This window comes from Triticum urartu, chromosome 2A (assembly GCF_056163025.1).
Source record: "Triticum urartu cultivar PI428250 chromosome 2A, HENAU_Tu73, whole genome shotgun sequence".
Lineage (NCBI taxonomy): Eukaryota > Viridiplantae > Streptophyta > Magnoliopsida > Poales > Poaceae > Triticum > Triticum urartu.
The window spans coordinates 566311384-566327431 of record NC_141874.1 but is presented as its reverse complement, the minus strand read 5'-3'; the positions used below and the strand labels follow the sequence as shown (position 1 = coordinate 566327431).

The 16048-nt window shown below is 46.9% G+C and overlaps 2 protein-coding genes and 1 pseudogene across 12 annotated transcripts; 1 reads left to right on the top strand and 2 right to left on the bottom strand.

Annotated features, from left to right (window-relative positions):
- Positions 1-1310: 1310 nt before the first annotated feature.
- LOC147985943 (uncharacterized) lies at positions 1311-5730 on the top strand. 11 transcript variants are annotated; one of them, XM_087544380.1, is made up of 6 exons: positions 1311-1745; positions 1815-1863; positions 2693-2808; positions 2983-3163; positions 3342-3425; positions 4246-4932. In XM_087544380.1, exons 1-6 carry the CDS (start codon positions 1609-1611, stop codon positions 4327-4329), a joined length of 651 nt encoding a protein of 216 aa, XP_087400506.1. In that variant the 5' UTR covers positions 1311-1608; the 3' UTR covers positions 4330-4932. The 11 variants fall into 11 exon arrangements, 7 of the variants coding, with proteins under 7 accessions (XP_087400506.1, XP_087400505.1, XP_087400502.1 ...); XR_015616953.1 differs by lacking the exon at positions 4246-4932 and adding an exon at positions 5205-5730 and having other exon boundaries at positions 1311-1863; positions 3328-3425; XR_015616954.1 differs by having other exon boundaries at positions 1311-1863; positions 3328-3425.
- Positions 5731-9270: 3540 nt separating this feature from the next.
- LOC147985942 (transcription initiation factor IIB-like) lies at positions 9271-10455 on the bottom strand (annotated as a pseudogene).
- LOC147985941 (uncharacterized) lies at positions 9271-10890 on the bottom strand. Its single transcript, XM_087544383.1, has one exon. The coding sequence runs from the start codon at positions 10888-10890 to the stop codon at positions 10492-10494; it is 399 nt and encodes a 132-aa protein (XP_087400509.1). The 3' UTR covers positions 9271-10491.
- Positions 10891-16048: the final 5158 nt, after the last annotated feature.

Below are 16048 nucleotides of genomic sequence, written 5' to 3'. Positions count from 1 at the left end.
AATAACTTTGCGCCGGAAACGGCAAGAGTTGGAGTACATATTAGGTAAATTACATCCGGGGTGTTACAGTTGTGCAGGTCTCTACTTCAACCTTGGTGCCATTCTTTGTTTCCTACTGTTCGATTAAACCTTGGTTTCATGGGAATACTTGTTGATATCTACATCACCACTTTCCTCTTGGGGTTTCCCAACTCGAGTGACATCATCAAGCTCCTTCGCCGCCCCGCGAGCTCCTCCGCCGCTGCTGCTACGCTCGCGTCCAGATCACCACAGTGAGACGGATGGAGCAGCCGCTCCACTTTTTCCTCTCTTTTTTCCTTGCCCTGATTCCTCCTTCGAGACGGGTGGAGCTGCTGCCGCTCTGATTGCAACCACACGATGATTCCTCCATGCTCTAATTCCTCCATGATTTGCTCCCAATCGCACAGGTGGAGCTGCTGCTCTTGCTTTGATTCTTGCATGGAGACGGGCCAAGCTACTGCTGCTCTAGTTCCAATCGCACGGTCAGTACGGGACTGGATGCGAGCGGAGGAGTTCCTCCTCGCCATGGCCGAGCAGGGACGTGGTCAACCGCCTCTCTCGGTGCTGCTCCAATCTTTAATCTGCCTCACGACTTGATTTTTCATCTTGATTCCTCTTAATTTTTACTACTAGTTTGTATCGATTTGTGGCTACAAAAATTGGACCAAATCAGAGGACTCGGCGGGCGCTCTTGGTCGGACTTCGGGGACTGGACCGCCACCGCGTCACCTGACGCGGAAGGCTGGGCCGGCGAGGTGCAGGACCCCGGGGAATAGCTGTCGGAAGTGGACATCGTCATCTCGCTGCAGCGGAGCTGCTCCACCTCGCCCTACTGTGATCTTGGCGACGACGTCCTGAACGGCGTCAGCCCCAAATACTCAGCGAGGAGGTCGAGAACGACATGGGGTTTCCATTCCCGGCGCTCGACGAGGACGACATCGACGGCGAGGCAGGGCAGGCATGATGTTTCAGACTTCTGACGAAACTGAAACTGCACTGATGCAGGCCGGGGCGGACAATTTGGGATACACCGCTGGGGCATCGATCAAAAATTACCACCGACGCAAAACGTCCAACCCGCAATCCATCTGGACAAAAAACGGACGGTTTGGCTAGTTCGGATGGGTCTGGCCGGTGCGGATGCCCTAACCATCTATCCAAGGTTACTTTGCAGAATTATTCACGTAAGTTATGCAAGTTGACACAATATAATTCAGGGTATTTTCAATTAAACCTAGGTCAAATGACGAAATTGCACCCACTGAATGTGGGCCGGCTGGGTCGAAGCAACCGGTTCGACCGAGCCGGTCAACCCAGTCCACGCCCCGCGTCGTCCTCCCCTTCTCCTCTTCCTCGCTCTTGCGACCGAAATCGCCGCGGCCGTCGCCGCTCAACCCCGGCCGCCTCCGGTGGTTTCTGCCGCCGTCGCCTAGCGCGAACGACGCACCTAGCCGCCCTTTATCATCTCCTCCTCTTAGATTTTCCGGGCGCCTCCTCGTGCGGCTGTGCCCTACCCCGCATGGGAGCTAGGGTTTGCGCCCCTCGTCGGAGTTGAACTCCGGCGGCCGTCCTGGTGCTCGGGTGGTCATGGTCGCCGCCCCCGCCCCCGCCCTAACCGCCGCGGACGCGAGGCAGGCCGCGGCGAGGAAGAAGGAGGAGGACGACGAGGAGGTCGTCTGCTTCATCTGCTTCGACGGGGGAGACCTCGTCGTCTGCGATTGGAGGTGCGACGCCGCAGTGCGCGACTTCTTTCACGCCTGGATGGTCATTGAGCGCGCCCCTCCTGATTGCAGTCAGTGCCGCCGCCGTCTCCAAGCTGCAGAGTCCCGTTCCTTTCCGCCCGTGCGTTTCCTCAGCGTGAGATCGATCGGGATGTCCCTAATCTACTGTGTGTACTTTTAACTGAATTTCCGACAGTGCGTTTGCTCAGCGTGAGATGGATCATCGAGGTTAGTGTGCCAGCACCGCACTCTGCTCAGCGTGAGATTTCCGACAGTTAACTAATTAGTCTTATGAGCTTTATTAGTGCACTACATGGTTACATCGCTCTGCAATTCTGCATTTCTTTACTTCTGATATCCTCGCTTTTCTCCATACTTGTTTAGCGGTATATTTAACTGTAAATGATAACAATATTCTGTGCATTTATGCACTTCTTTAGTAGGCAAGAACGCTAGGTAAAGAAATGATGTAAATCTCCTTCGTCTATTTATACAAGGACATGGTAACCGCCCCAGTTTCTTTATTAGTGAAACCAAACATCTGGCTCAATACAACAATCTATGGGCATGGACATTTGTAGGGGTTTACACCTTATGTGCTATTCTTTTGCAGATCGGCAGAAATAGCCTTAGCCAATTCCAAATAATGAAAGTTCAAAACAGGCAAACTAAAACGTTTGCTGTTATATGATACACACTGAATACACCCAGATAGCCTTCTTTTGTTTGTGTTGTGATCTGCCGATTCCTGTTTTAGCAATCCTTATTTGTTGATTCAAAGTCACAGAGTTATTGAAGTTAGGTTTCTCGTAGCTACACGGGCAGGCTGCTTAGCATTGCACTAACTAGTTTGGTGGTAGAAAAGTTTCTGTTCCAGTTCTTCCCTATGTTGGTCTTCACTTGCTATTTTCAACAGTCACATGAACTTAATGTATTCTTTTTTTATTCAGTTGCCACACATGCTGCCATCTGAAAAAGCATTTTATGCTGCTGTATCTTCCCTTGGCATCTACAGCAAAGATGTTTACGATGGAAAGGGGCTATTTAGCGCCGCTCGTGTTTGGTGGTAAGTTTCTTTATTTTTTTCCTTCCACGGAACTAATTAAAACAAGTTAGAGCAGAATTATGGCAGAAACAAGAGACTATTGTTCTTATATGTTCTTAAATTATTAGAGTTTCCTTACCAATACATTTGCAATATGGTTCGTTCCTACTCTGATGCTTGCTCTCTTGATGCCAGGATGTTTCGTGCTTATGGACATGACAAAGTCTGGGTTTTGGATGGAGGTTTGCCCCAGTGGCGTGCTTCTGGGTATGGCGTTGCTTCTGGGTATGGCGTGGAATCAAGTGCCTCCAGCGATGCTATCTTAAAAGCTAGTGCTGCTAGTGAAGCAATCGAGAAGGTTTACCAGGGGCAGTCGGTAACTTTTTCTATTCTTCTCTTCTATGTTTTATGCTACAGTAATAACCATACTTCGCTGAATTAAATCACACCATGAGTCTTTTTGATCATTTGCTTTCAGTCTGTCATGGTTTGCTGAAGAATGTTCTTTTGACATCATTGTTTTTCTATACTGAGCTGAAGCTTGCTGCTTCCAGGACATGGATAGAGGAGATTATTTTGAATTAAGTTTGGGCAAAAAAGACCTGGACAGATCAAAGAAATACATCCAGACGTTGCAGGTATCACCATATTCCATTGCTATTACTATATTTGTATTAGTACCCCGATATTAGTATGTGGTTCATTTTCCAGATTTGATATTAGTAGCCTGAGAAATAATATATTGGAAAAACTTAAATTTATTGGAAAAACATTTGCTGTTGGACAGTTATGATTTTTAGTGTCTACGCTGATGGTTTCATATTCAGTTGTTGTGATGATGATAATTGTTATGATTTAGTCATTTACAATGATCTGTAGCTGCTGTAGTGGATTATTACATGATTGTGGACCATGATATGCTCAGTTTTACACATGTAAAATATAGATTTCCCAGTGGCATGTGTATTGAGATGCCTTACTTGTTCGTCTATTGATTACTTGGTTATTTGTGACTTCTGCTGCTCTAGTGCTTGCTTTAGATGATCTGATTTTCAATAAGTGCATGTTATAACACTAAAAACATTATGATCATCAAAGTAGTGTACTCTCTTGCCAAGTATTTCTCAGTACAGGAGTTCAGTTAGTGATATTGCTCTGTTAATTCACAACTACATGAAGTACCATATAACTTGAGAAATCCTCAACTCTGATCCTCGCTGCAACTACTTCACAAAGTTGGGACTGAAACCAACTTTCTGTTAATTCACAAAGTTGTCTATTTTCTCTTTCTATTCTGATCTTTCTGTTAAAGTGTTATTGTATTTACTATGCACATCGGGTCCAAGAGGCTGTCTACAAGCCTAGAACTCGAGTGTAACTTGCTTCTTGTCAAGCTTATTTTCTTTCAGAGTTAAATTGCGTTAAATATTTCTTCTGGCCATTAATTTTCTTGTCGAGCTGTCGCGTGTGGAGGAGCAGGCGAGCTGCTGCTGCTGGAGATCATGTGCTCCTGCTAGATCTTCATTGTTAGGTCGAAACTGAATGTTGGTGTGGTTGATTTTGATTTGAATTGTAAACGGAATGTCGTGGTTGATTTGAAATCTAAATTGAAATGTACTGTTTATAGCTGTTGTACTATCTGTGTAAAAGCATGGCTGTAATGGATTTGTATTGGAAATGGTGCATGAAAAGTGCCTCTAATATAACTATAGTAGGCACTATTGAATTTGTCCTAGAAGGAATAGAGGCAATATTAATAGTGCCTCCACATGTTGCTTTAGAAGGCACTTTTGAAATTGCCTACAAAGATAAATATAGAGAATCTAAATAGTGCCTGTAAATCTCACTTTAGAAGGCACTTTTGAAATTGCCTAGAAAGAAATAAAGAGGTAATATCACTAGTGCCTTCCTCTAACTTTAGAAGGCACTTTTCATGTTGCCCCCAAAGATATATAGAGGCAAAATCAATAGTGCCTCTAAATCTCACTCTAGAAGGCACTTTTTAGGAGTGTCACTAAATACCTTTCCAGTCTAAACATTCCCTAGCACTTTTTTTATGCCTTTAGAAACAATTATAGGCACTTTTGATACTTTAGAAGGCACTTTTGAGTGCCATCTATTTGAGGACGTGGTGTAGTGCTCCCTCCGTCCCAAAATATAAGATGTTTTAGCTTTGTGAAGCAAATGTATCTAGTTCTCTTTTAGTGTAGCGAACTTTAGCTTTGTGAAGCAAATGTATCTAGTTCTCTTTTAGTGTGTACGTTCGCTACACTAAAAGAGAACTAGATGCATTTGCTTCACAAAGCTAAAACATCTTCTATTTTGGGACGGAGGGAGTAATTCATAAGTGTAATTTTTTCCTTATATGACACTGCCGTTTGATCCGTCTGTCATGTCATTCCGTCAAATGTTTTTAGGGTGGACTAAAATACCCTTGACGTCTAGGAAGGAGACGCACTGGGCATCGGCGTGCTTGCCGACGAGCACGGGGGGCCTAGTCCAGTGAGAAGGCGTGCGGTGCAGTGCTCGTGGCCTGCTCTACATCCAGCAATGAGGTGTGCTGGCGGAGCAGCAGGATGGACGAGGCGTGAGATTAGGATCAGTAGCTGGATGCTCTTGCATGTCTTTAGATCGATAAAAAAAAGAACGAAAAAACAAAAGAGCCGCAGGATGTTAATTTGCGCACAAACTCTCTCTCGCAATCCAGTTTCAGTGCTTTGTCTTCAGGTTATTAGCAGCTTGTCACGGTTCGGCGACTACAGCGCGTCCCTCCTGTCCTACCTACGTCGTCCCGCCTGTATGCGTGCTGGACTGCTGCTTTTAGCCGACGCACGTAAACAGTAATGTGTTGTTGAAATAAAATTGATTCCATGACTAGCTAACATGTTTTGGGCCATGTTTGGTATTTTAACCCTGAGCAATACAACAACATTTGTTTTGTAATTTGTTTGTCACTAGGGGCAAAAGCATCTTTCTAGCCTTCAACTAACACTGTTTGCTATCAAAATGCACTAGTCTCATATAAGGCAAAAATATTTACACTACGTGTCAAATAAGGGAGTGAAAAAGTTTCGTGTCAAATAAGGAATCATATTTGGAAGTAGTGTCAAATGAGGAATTCCCTCCATTTTTAGAGCTGTTTTAAGGTACCCTCAAATGAATAACAACCATTCATTTGAGTGGATCTAAAGGCCCTAAATAGATTATACTAGTGCTAAAAAGAAGACTAGTATAAATTATACTACTCATCAAATCAGCACTAGTATAACAGGCCGGCGTCGGGGCCAGGCCCAAAATCAGCCCCAACGTAGCGCCGCCCGACCCCAGACCTGGTCAACTTCATTCATCGATCCCAAATCTCATCCTAAATCCCGTCTGTCCCCTCCAACCCCTCCTTCGCATCGCCTCCTTAGTCCGGCGTTCGTCGTCGTCGAGCGCGTTCCTCCGGGATATATGCCACGAGTATCGGATCGGAGTGCTGAGGAAGGCGGCGCCCTTGACCTGGCGGCAGGAGTCGGCGGAGGCGGTGTCCGCCGTGCTGCTGGGCTGGCCATGGCCTTCCTTTGGCTCGTGCAGGATTGTTGGTTCGGCTGGCCCCGGCTATGTGGAAGACGGCCGATGCGGCGGCCGTGGTGATCCAGCACCCGCGCGCATGGAGGCCTAGCGGCTAGCGCCTATTCAGGCGACCCTAATCGGCCTCCACGTCTCAGGTTGTGGAGGCGCTAGGTAAACTGCATTGATTAACATAAACCGATATCATAAATCAAACCGCTTTAATTATCAAATTAAATAATTGGTGCACCGTGCCACCGTTCATTTGGCACCGGGGCTAGCAGGGAAGCACCATGTCCAGGCCAGCCCGATGCTCTGCGACCAGGCCATTGGTCCTTTACCGCCAGAGGTCGTCGAACCACTCCCAAGCTGCGGCCGAATTACGAGGCCACGACGCTCCGCCACGCCCGTGCGGGGCCGCCTCCGTCACAGCGGCGGCGCTCGCGCTCCTGGCCATCCTCGCCGTCGCGCTCGGTAGCAGGCTAGCAGCTGTGGACGATTAACTCTCACCCAGATCGAGAAAGAATTAGAAGTTGGGCCTAATTTGTTAGTATTTTTCCCAAATAATTATAAGTTGGGCTAACTGGGCCAAAATTTTCTCAGCCGTTAGATGAGATTATACTAGTCTTATTTGGGGAGTAGTAAAAGGTACCGTAGAAGTTGCCCATTTTTATTTGGGTGTGTCTAGGGCACATCCATCTAAGTGAGTGAATCAAGCATAAAAAGAAAAAAAAAGAAAGTATTCACACGAATCTTAATGTAAAATCAATGACATATGACTTGGATGTGCAATACTTATGACACATCTAGATGTGCTTTAGCAAAACTGTTTTTATTAGGGTAACTTGTAATGTTGGGAGTCGGCTTCGCCGTCACAGGGCGGAGCCAAGGCTAGCCAGCCGGGTGCACATGACACCCCCTAGGAAAAATTTCTTTGTAATATTATCATTATTTTCACCACATATACACCCCATAAATTTGTCTTTTATCTATTATAGTACCCTCTGTGCACCCTGATTTCAAATGGTCTAGCTCCGCCACTGTTTGTCGTGCCTCCTAAGCTGGGAGGTAATTTCGGTGTACATGTCTTCTAGGGAGATCACAATGTTCTGGTCCGTTGATGATTATGAACGCATCTGCTAGACGAAAATGAAGTTCACGTTCAAAGAAACTGAACCAGTGAATCGAGCAACCACTGGAGACAGAAGAAGACAGCATGCGACAATCGATTGAAGGCTGATCCAAACATCAGGAATCATTGTCTGGATGGCTGTCACAAACCGTTTCCTATTTTGAGTTGTAATACGAGTCTATCTAAACTTAGTGGCGACTGCGGTTGCGTTAATCGGTTTTATGTTTGATCTTTCTAAACTTTAGTTTGCTTTTGCTTTTCTTCTCGGTTGATACCTTTTTTGGTATTAGCTAGAGAAACTATTTGTTCTGTTACCCTTTGGTACCGGAAGCCGGCTCCTTTTTTACCATAAAAAAAAGAAACAGAACCTGAACAATCCTTGTAGGAGTAGATTGTTTCAACTTGGAGACCGGAGTGAAGTTTCACACACGATGGATGTGCAGGGATTGTCCAGACTCCAGAGTCGTTCTCGGGATTTCGTTGAATGATCGTGTTTTCCTCTTGCTTCTGATCAATCAGACAGTACTTAGCATGTGATTGGTTTCTACTGTAAGTGCCGATTTGTTCTTTGCTACCTGAAAGCATTTCCTTTCACCCACGACATTGTCACACTATATCGGAGTACTAACCAGCAAAATACAGAGACGAAAGGAAATACTGTAGTAGTAATAAGGAAAATGCTAGCGCGCCTCCAGAGGATCGATCCTCCGGGTGAGCTAGCGACGACCGAACAGGCCCACCTACACAGCGTACAGGAAAAAAAGGAAAACGTGTTTGCAGCAGGTCCCACCACGTTCCCCTATCTCCTCCTTCCTCACGCGAGTAGGCGACTCGTCTCAACCTACATTCCCATCGCCATCTGACCGCCGCTGAAGGAGGAGCTCCGGCCCGTCCCATGGAGGAGCCCGCCCCGCGCTGTGCCGCCCATGGGGTAACCCCAGCCCACCCCGGAGGAGCGCCGCCCTACGCGTAGCCCCCACCGCAGCGCCTGCCCGCCCTGCTCAGGAGCCTTCCATGGACTCCCGCCTCCAACTCCTCGAGTACCAGGGCCACGAGCCCCATCCTCACACGCTCCTACGGCGTCCTCGAATTACTACTATCATGCTCATCGCCATGGTCAACGCTGCCGGGCGCACTTGGAGGAGCTCCACCCAACGGGCCGTCGTCCATCCCTGTTTCTGGCATCGACGACCATGGCGGCCATCTCTGTTTTTTGGCGTCTTGCCGGCCCTTTTTTTCAGATGCTGCAGCCGTTATATTTTTTTGCACATTATATTGTATAATTTTGTATTGCATGGAAATTTTATTTGCTACATTTGATATGCTGGTTTGCATTATAGGAGTCTCGCCGGAGTACCTCGCCGAAATATTTTGCCATGATGCTTATATTAGCACAATATTTTTGCTACAATCGGTTTATGTTTTTGCTACAACTATTCATCTGATTTGCATCATAAAAGTCACCGGAGGACTTTGACGGATTTTTTTGCTACGATGCTATATTAGTACAATTTTTTTGATCCAACGTCTCCGCGAGGTCTCTTTCGCCGGATTTTTTTTGCTACGATATTTCATTAGTACAATTTTTTTTTGCTCCGACCTCTCCGGCAAGGTCAGATAGAGAGGTCGGAGGATCGGCTGGCCGGATCCTTCGAAGGACGGCTAGCTAGTCCTTTCCTAGTAATAATACCTTAATTCATCACTGCCCAGGAGTTCCGAGTTATTAAGTAGCCAAACAAGTAGGAATACGCAGTACTGAACTGACGAATGACTGTTCTAATCAGTACAGTTCGCATAAATACAGAGCAATCCGACAAGAAAGACGTGTAGATAGGCCAAGAATCGTGTAGTTTCGGACGAACTGCGAAATTGGCAGGAGGGGAGAGCAAGAAAGAGGTCATGGCGGCACGTCCGATCCGATCAGCCGAAGAGCAGCTCGGCATGCGGGCGCAGTTTCCCGCACACCATGTAGATGGTCATGTCGGAGACTCCGGTGGCCGCTGCCACGTCCTTGCCGGGCTTCCAGGCGCCGGCGCGCTCCAGGGTCAGACAGGCAATGGCGGCCGCCACGGACCCCGGGCTGTGCGGCACGTCGAGGGCGCCCTCCTCGAGCCGCCGCGCCGCCTACAGAGCCACCGTCTCCTCCGCCTCTGCCAGCCCGATATACGCGCTGAAGCGGCGCAGGAAGCTGGAGACGCTCACCATGCCGATGCATGTCAGCTGCCCGGCCTCTTCGAGCTGGCTCCTGATGTGCGATACCAGCCTGGCGATCTCCTTCATCGACTTCGGGCCGCCGTCGCCCGCTGCCGCCAGGGCCAGCTCCCTCAGAGACCGCGCCGAGTCCTCGTTGTGGCACGCGGTGGAGAGGCAGGCAGCGTAGACCAGCGGGGCGTTGCTCCGGAACTTGGACCGGCCCGGGCCATGCGGCCACGCACTGGCCTCCTCCATCTTCCGGAAAACCTCCTTGCCACGCTCACCTACCGCGGCCGGGAGACCGAGCCGAGCCGCCATGCCGGAGATGGCCGCCTCGAACCCCTCGTCCCCGTCTGACGGGGGGTGCGAGCCCGGCCAGAGCCGGTCCACCATGCTGGAGACTGCAGTGCCGGACCACTCGACCCCGTCAGAGCCTGGGACAAGCCGGTCCGCCCTGCCGGCTGCCTCCTCCTCCCCGAGCCACCTCGTGATGTGCGCGACCAGTGTGGCAATATCCTTCGGCGAGGCCGCGCCGCCGTCCGCGGCTGCTGCCCGGGCCAGCTCCCTCGGCGACAGCGCCGAGCCGTCTGTGCTGCACGCGATCGAGAGGCAGGCCGCGTAGGCCAGCCCCTGCCGTAATGCCACGCGTTGGCCCTCTCCATCCTCCTGAACACCTCCTTGGCACGCTCCCCCACGGCGGCGGCGAGCCCGAGCCTAGCCGTCATGCCGGAGATGGCCGCCTCGAACACCTCGACCCCGCCGTTCATGCCCGGCGCGATCCGGTGCGCCATGGTAGAGATTGCCGCGTCGGACCCCTCCGCCCCGTCCTAAGGTGGATGCGAGCCTGGCACGAGCCGGTACGGCATGCCGGAGACTGCCGCAGCGGACCCCTCGGCCCCATCCGACGGTGGGTGCGAGCCCGGCACGACCCGGTGCGCCATGCCGGAGAGAGCCGCGTCGGACCCCTCGGCCCCGTGCGAGCCCGGCCCGCCCCCCTGCCCTAGCTCTTGCCCGACGCGCGCCGCCGGCACGGGAGGATCCGTGCGCTGCTTCTTGCGGACGGCGAGCTCGATTGCGAGGAAGGATTGGCCCAGGATGCGCTCGCACTCACTGCACCTGAGGTAGTCGAGGCAGACGCAGCCGACCACCGCCGCCGCCGGGTAGTACAAGCTGTAAAGCAATTCGCGGTCGGCGGCGCGCACGGCAGCTAGCATCCTGGTTTCCATTGGGTGGCTCTGCCAACGAGCGGCGCAGATGGTGGGACGGCGGGGGGCTGCCGGCTTGGGGTGCCTGTAGCCTATGCCCTATGGTGATGGTGTGGACACCGGGAAGCTTCCCCTTCCTGCGGCAAAATTGACAAATTTAACTTACGGACGAAATCAAATTACATAATAAACTGCCCGTGAAACTATTTTACGCGGCTGACCTTTTTGTATGACGCCCGACACGAAGACGTCACACTACATTGTGCAACGCCTCGCAGATAGACGCTACACGCCTGGCCAGCGTCGCATCCATGTGATCCGAAAATTACTAAGTCAGTGTGCAGCGCCTGAGAGCTAGGCGTCACACTATACAGTGTAGCGCCTAGCTTCTAGGTGTTGCACTAGTGGTTGCTTCATTTTGTAGTGCAACCACTAGTGCAGCGCCTGAGAGCTAGGCGCCACATTATACAGTGCAGCGCCTAGCTCGTAGGCTCTGCACAATGACTTAGCAATTTTTAGGCAGTTTGGGGTGCAACGTTGGCAAGGCGTGTAGCGCCTATCTGTGAGGCGTTGCACAATGTAGTGTGACACCTTCGTATCAGGTATCACAAAAAAGTCAGCCGCATGAAATAGTTTCACGAGCAGTTCATTCTGTGATTTAATTTCGTTCATAGGTTAAATTTGTCAAATTTGCCGCCACAGCACGTGCAGAAGCCTAGCTGCTGCTCTATTGATAACAGCTATCTTTTTCACACAAATTCGGGTACTGCATTACTGTTTGATTATAACTAGAAAACCCTCCGAAAATATAAAGGAAATTACAGTTTTCACCACCCTCTCTACATGTTTTTGCAAGGATCATCACATCTACAGCTTTTCTGCAGTTTTTCACCACCTTTACGTCTAATCCGTTGCATATTTCACTAGTTATTTACTGATACATGACTAAGCTCGGTTGATAGAAAACTAATATTAGATCCCGCATTATGCACACAATTTATGAATCATTAAAATTTGAGAAAATGTGTATCCATAAAAAAATGACTTTTGTGTGTGCGTGCATTGTACACTGTAATAGATCCATTTTATAAGAAGTGCCGATGCTTACTTAGAACTGGTCTTTGCAAAACAAATAATCATGTCAGACTAATAAACTATTAGAATATAATTGCCAGTCAAAATATAATACATCTATGCTTTACAAGTTATAATGGCTTAATTTTGATTCAATGACTATAAATTATGCTAAAGAAACATATCCGACGAACCGCACATAGATAAACTTTTACATTAAGTGAACCCGAAATAGTGTAGCATGTTTAAGTAGCCATTGATATGCACAAAAATTAGATGGATTAATTGAGCTAAGCGGTGGATTAAAAAAACTAGTGAAATGTGCAATATATTTGATGTAGAGATGGTGAAAACCGCAAAAGAAAAGTTCTAGAGGTGGTGATCCTTGCAAAAGCATGTAGAGAGGGTGATGGAAACCACAATTTACTCAAAAATATACGACTCCTCTTTGGAGACACAAGTAGAGTGAGAAAATGACAAAAGAACACCATATTTGTGATGGGCTTGACAAAAAGCACCATCTTCGAACTTTTTAATGCATAGATACCTCTTTTGAGGCACGGTTGTGAAATATAGCACTGATTTTGCCAATTAGGCATCTTAAAACGTCTTTTGATAGCCGGGGTTCACGGTCGGAGTGTCAAATAAGGAACCATATTTTAGAAGTAGTGTCAAATAAGGAACTCTCTCTAGTACTCGTGTCAAAAACCAGTTGGACTTGCAAGTTCAACTTTTTTTGATTGGTAGAAACAAAAGGAGAAAATTCTAGTCACGGATCTCAATGCAAACCTGGAGGGCCTAGATATGGTATTCACGTGCCTGGGTGCTGATAATTATTATGCAATATACTACAAAGCTCAATCACTTTAATTTCTTTTGATACTTCGACATTAATCGAAGAGGCGAGTCATAGTGAAATTGCACACTAATTGTAAATTCGCATCCAACGAATAAGCAAAAAATATTGAAGGAGGCAAAAAAACTTTGCATCTATCTATTACAGTTAAGAAAGAGTTTAAGAGAATTACAAGGAGCAAGAGGGGCTCCGCAAACAAGAAGGATTGTTGGCGGCGCGGATTTTTTTTGGAATACCCGAGCGTTCCTCTCATTCCAAATTACCCAACTTGTTAGCATAGTGAGAGAGGCCATTGCCTTACGATCTTTGGGGTGGAGGGGTTTGACATGGCAATCCACCAATCCTTGATCAAGAGGTTGTTTGTCCAATCGACGGTTTGGGTTGCTCCTCCAATTGATCAACAACTTCAAGTATAAGGTTGTTATTAATATATGCTCCTTGTCGAAAAAGTATAAGGTTGTTCATGAGGGCGGTACTCTGGCGGCAAATCTGTGATATCTGGCACATAGTGTGCGTGTTAGTAGATCCGATGTTCTCTCCGCTACCATGCTTATTATTTTCTGTTCTTGCCAACATTTTAATCTATCAAAACATGGAATTCAAATTACCAAACAACAAATAAGAAGCATCATTCCTAAGAGCGTGAACCTCAAATAGGACATGCACGCGCGTTCATTCCAAATAAATTTGCCTTCCCGTCAACTCCACTGGATTTGATGGATCATTTGATTAATCAGGACGAACCTTATCAGTCCCTAGTGCATGTTGACGAATTAGCTCAACATATGCTAGCTCAGTCTGAATGTGGCGGAGATGTGTACGTCGATGATCGATGTCCTTGTATTTGAGCGTCTTGATAACACGAATAGACAGGGACCTAGAGGGGGGGGTCACTGTATATGTAGAGAGGGTGGTGGAAACCACAATTTACTCAAAAATATACGACGACTCTTTGGAGACACAAGTAGAGTGAGAAAATGACAAAAACACCATATTTGTGATGAGCTTGACAAAAACCATCATCTTCGGAGTATTTAATGCATAAATACCTACTTTGAGGCACAGTTGTGACATATAGCATTGGTTTTGCCAATTAGGCATCTTAAACCGTCTTCTGATAGCCGGGACTCACGGTCGGAGTGTCAAATAAAGAACCATATTTCAGAAGTAGTGTCAAATAAGGAACTCTCTCTAGTACTCGTGTAAAAAACTAGTCGAACTTGCAAGTTTTCTCTCCAACGCCCAGCCAACCTTGTCTTCCACCCCCTCAACGCAAGTGCACCCCCTCACCGGGTCAAGCAGGGCGGACAATTCCCTTATTTACATGGCAAAAGGTCAAATTTAGTCCATCATCGGGTCAAAGAAGAAGAAGAAGAAGAAGAAGAAGAAGAAGAAGAAGAAGAAGAAGAAGAAGAAGAAGGAGAAGAAGGAGCAGAAGAAGGAGGAGAAGGGGAAGAAGGAGATGAAGAAGATGAAGAAGATGAAGAAGAAGAAGAAGAAGGAGAAGAAGGAGAAGAAGAAGGAGAAGGAGAAGATGAAGAAGATGAAGAAGAAGGAGAAGAAGAAGGAGAAGAAGAAGGAGAATAAGAAGGAGAAACATATCCGACGAACCGTACATAGATAAACTTTTACATTAAGTGAACCCGAAATAGTGTAGCATGTTTAAGTAGCCATTGATATGCACAAAAATTAGATGGATTAATTGAGCTAAGCGGTGGATTAAAGAAAAAACTAGTGAAATGTGCAATATATTTGATGTAGAGATGGTGAAAACCGCAAAAGAAAAGTTGTAGAGATGGTGATCCTTGCAAAAGCATGTAGAGAGGGTGGTGGAAACCACAATTTACTCAAAAATATACGTCTCCTCTTTGGAGACACAAGTAGAGTGAGAAAATGACAAAAAGAACACCATATTTGTGATGGGCTTGACAAAAAGCACCATCTTCGGACTTTTTAATGCATAGATACCTCTTTTGAGGCACGGATATGAAATATAGCACTGATTTTGCCAATTAGGCATCTTAAAACGTCTTTTGATAGCCGGGGCTCACGGTCGGAGTGTCAAATAAGGAACCATATTTTAGAAGTACTGTCAAATAAGGAACTCTCTCTAGTACTCGTGTCAAAAACCAGTTGGACTTGCAAGTTCAACTTTTTTTTGATTGGTAGAAACAAAAGGAGAAAATTCTAGTCACGGATCTCAATGCAAACCTGGAGGGCCTAGATATGGTATTCACGTGCCTGGGTGTTGATAATTATTATGCAATATACTACAAAGCTCAATCACTTTAATTTCTTTTGATACTTCGACATTAATCGAAGAGGCGAGTCATAGTGAAATTGCACACTAATTGTAAACTCGCATCCAACGAATAAGCAAAAAATATTGAAGGAGGCAAAAAAACTTTGCATATATCTATTACAGTTAAGAAAGAGTTTAAGAGAATTACAAGGAGCAAGAGGGGCTCCGCAAACAAGAAGGATTGTTGGCGGCGCGGATTTTTTTTCGGAATACCCGAGCGTTCCTCTCATTCCAAATTACCCAACTTGTTAGCATAGTGAGAGAGGCCATTGCCTTACGATCTTTGGGGTGGAGGGGTTTGACATGGCAATCCACCAATCCTTGATCAAGAGGTTGTTTGTCCAATCGACGGTTTGGGTTGCTCCTCCAATTGATCAACAACTTCAAGTATAAGGTTGTTATTAATAATATATGCTCCTTGTCGAAAAAGTATAAGGTTGTTCATGAGGGCGGTACTCTGGCGGCAAATCTGTGATATCTGGCACATAGTGAACGTGTTAGTAGATCCGATGTTCTCTCCGCTACCATGCTTATTATTTTCTGTTCTTGCCAACATTTTAATCTATCAAAACATGGAATTCAAATTACCGAACAACAAATAAGAAGCATCATTCCTAAGAGCGTGAACCTCAAATAGGACATGCGCGCGCGTTCATTCCAAATAAATTTGCCTTCCCGTCAACTCCACTGGATTTGATGGATCATTTGATTAATCAGGACGAACCTTATCATTCCCTAGCGCATGTTGATGAATTAGCTCAACATATGCTAGCTCAGTCTGAATGTGGCGGAGATGTGTACGTCGATGATCGATGTCCTTGTATTTGAGCGTCTTGATAACACGAATAGACAGGGACCTAGAGGGGGGGTCACTGTATATGTAGAGAGGGTGGTGGAAACCACAATTTACTCAAAAATATACGACGACTCTTTGGAGACACAAGTAG

Excerpts from the sequence above, each read along its gene's own strand:
- LOC147985943 (XM_087544376.1), top strand. The coding sequence starts at position 1,609 with ATGGTCGCCGCCCCCGCCCCCGCCCTAACCGCCGCGGACGCGAGGCAG. Across the intron at positions 3,164-3,341 it reads AGGTTTACCAGGGGCAGTCG|GACATGGATAGAGGAGATTA; the intron begins GTAACTTTTTCT and ends TGCTGCTTCCAG. Across the intron at positions 3,426-4,245 it reads AATACATCCAGACGTTGCAG|CTGTCGCGTGTGGAGGAGCA; the intron begins GTATCACCATAT and ends TTTCTTGTCGAG.
- LOC147985941 (XM_087544383.1), bottom strand. The coding sequence starts at position 10,890 with ATGGAAACCAGGATGCTAGCTGCCGTGCGCGCCGCCGACCGCGAATTG.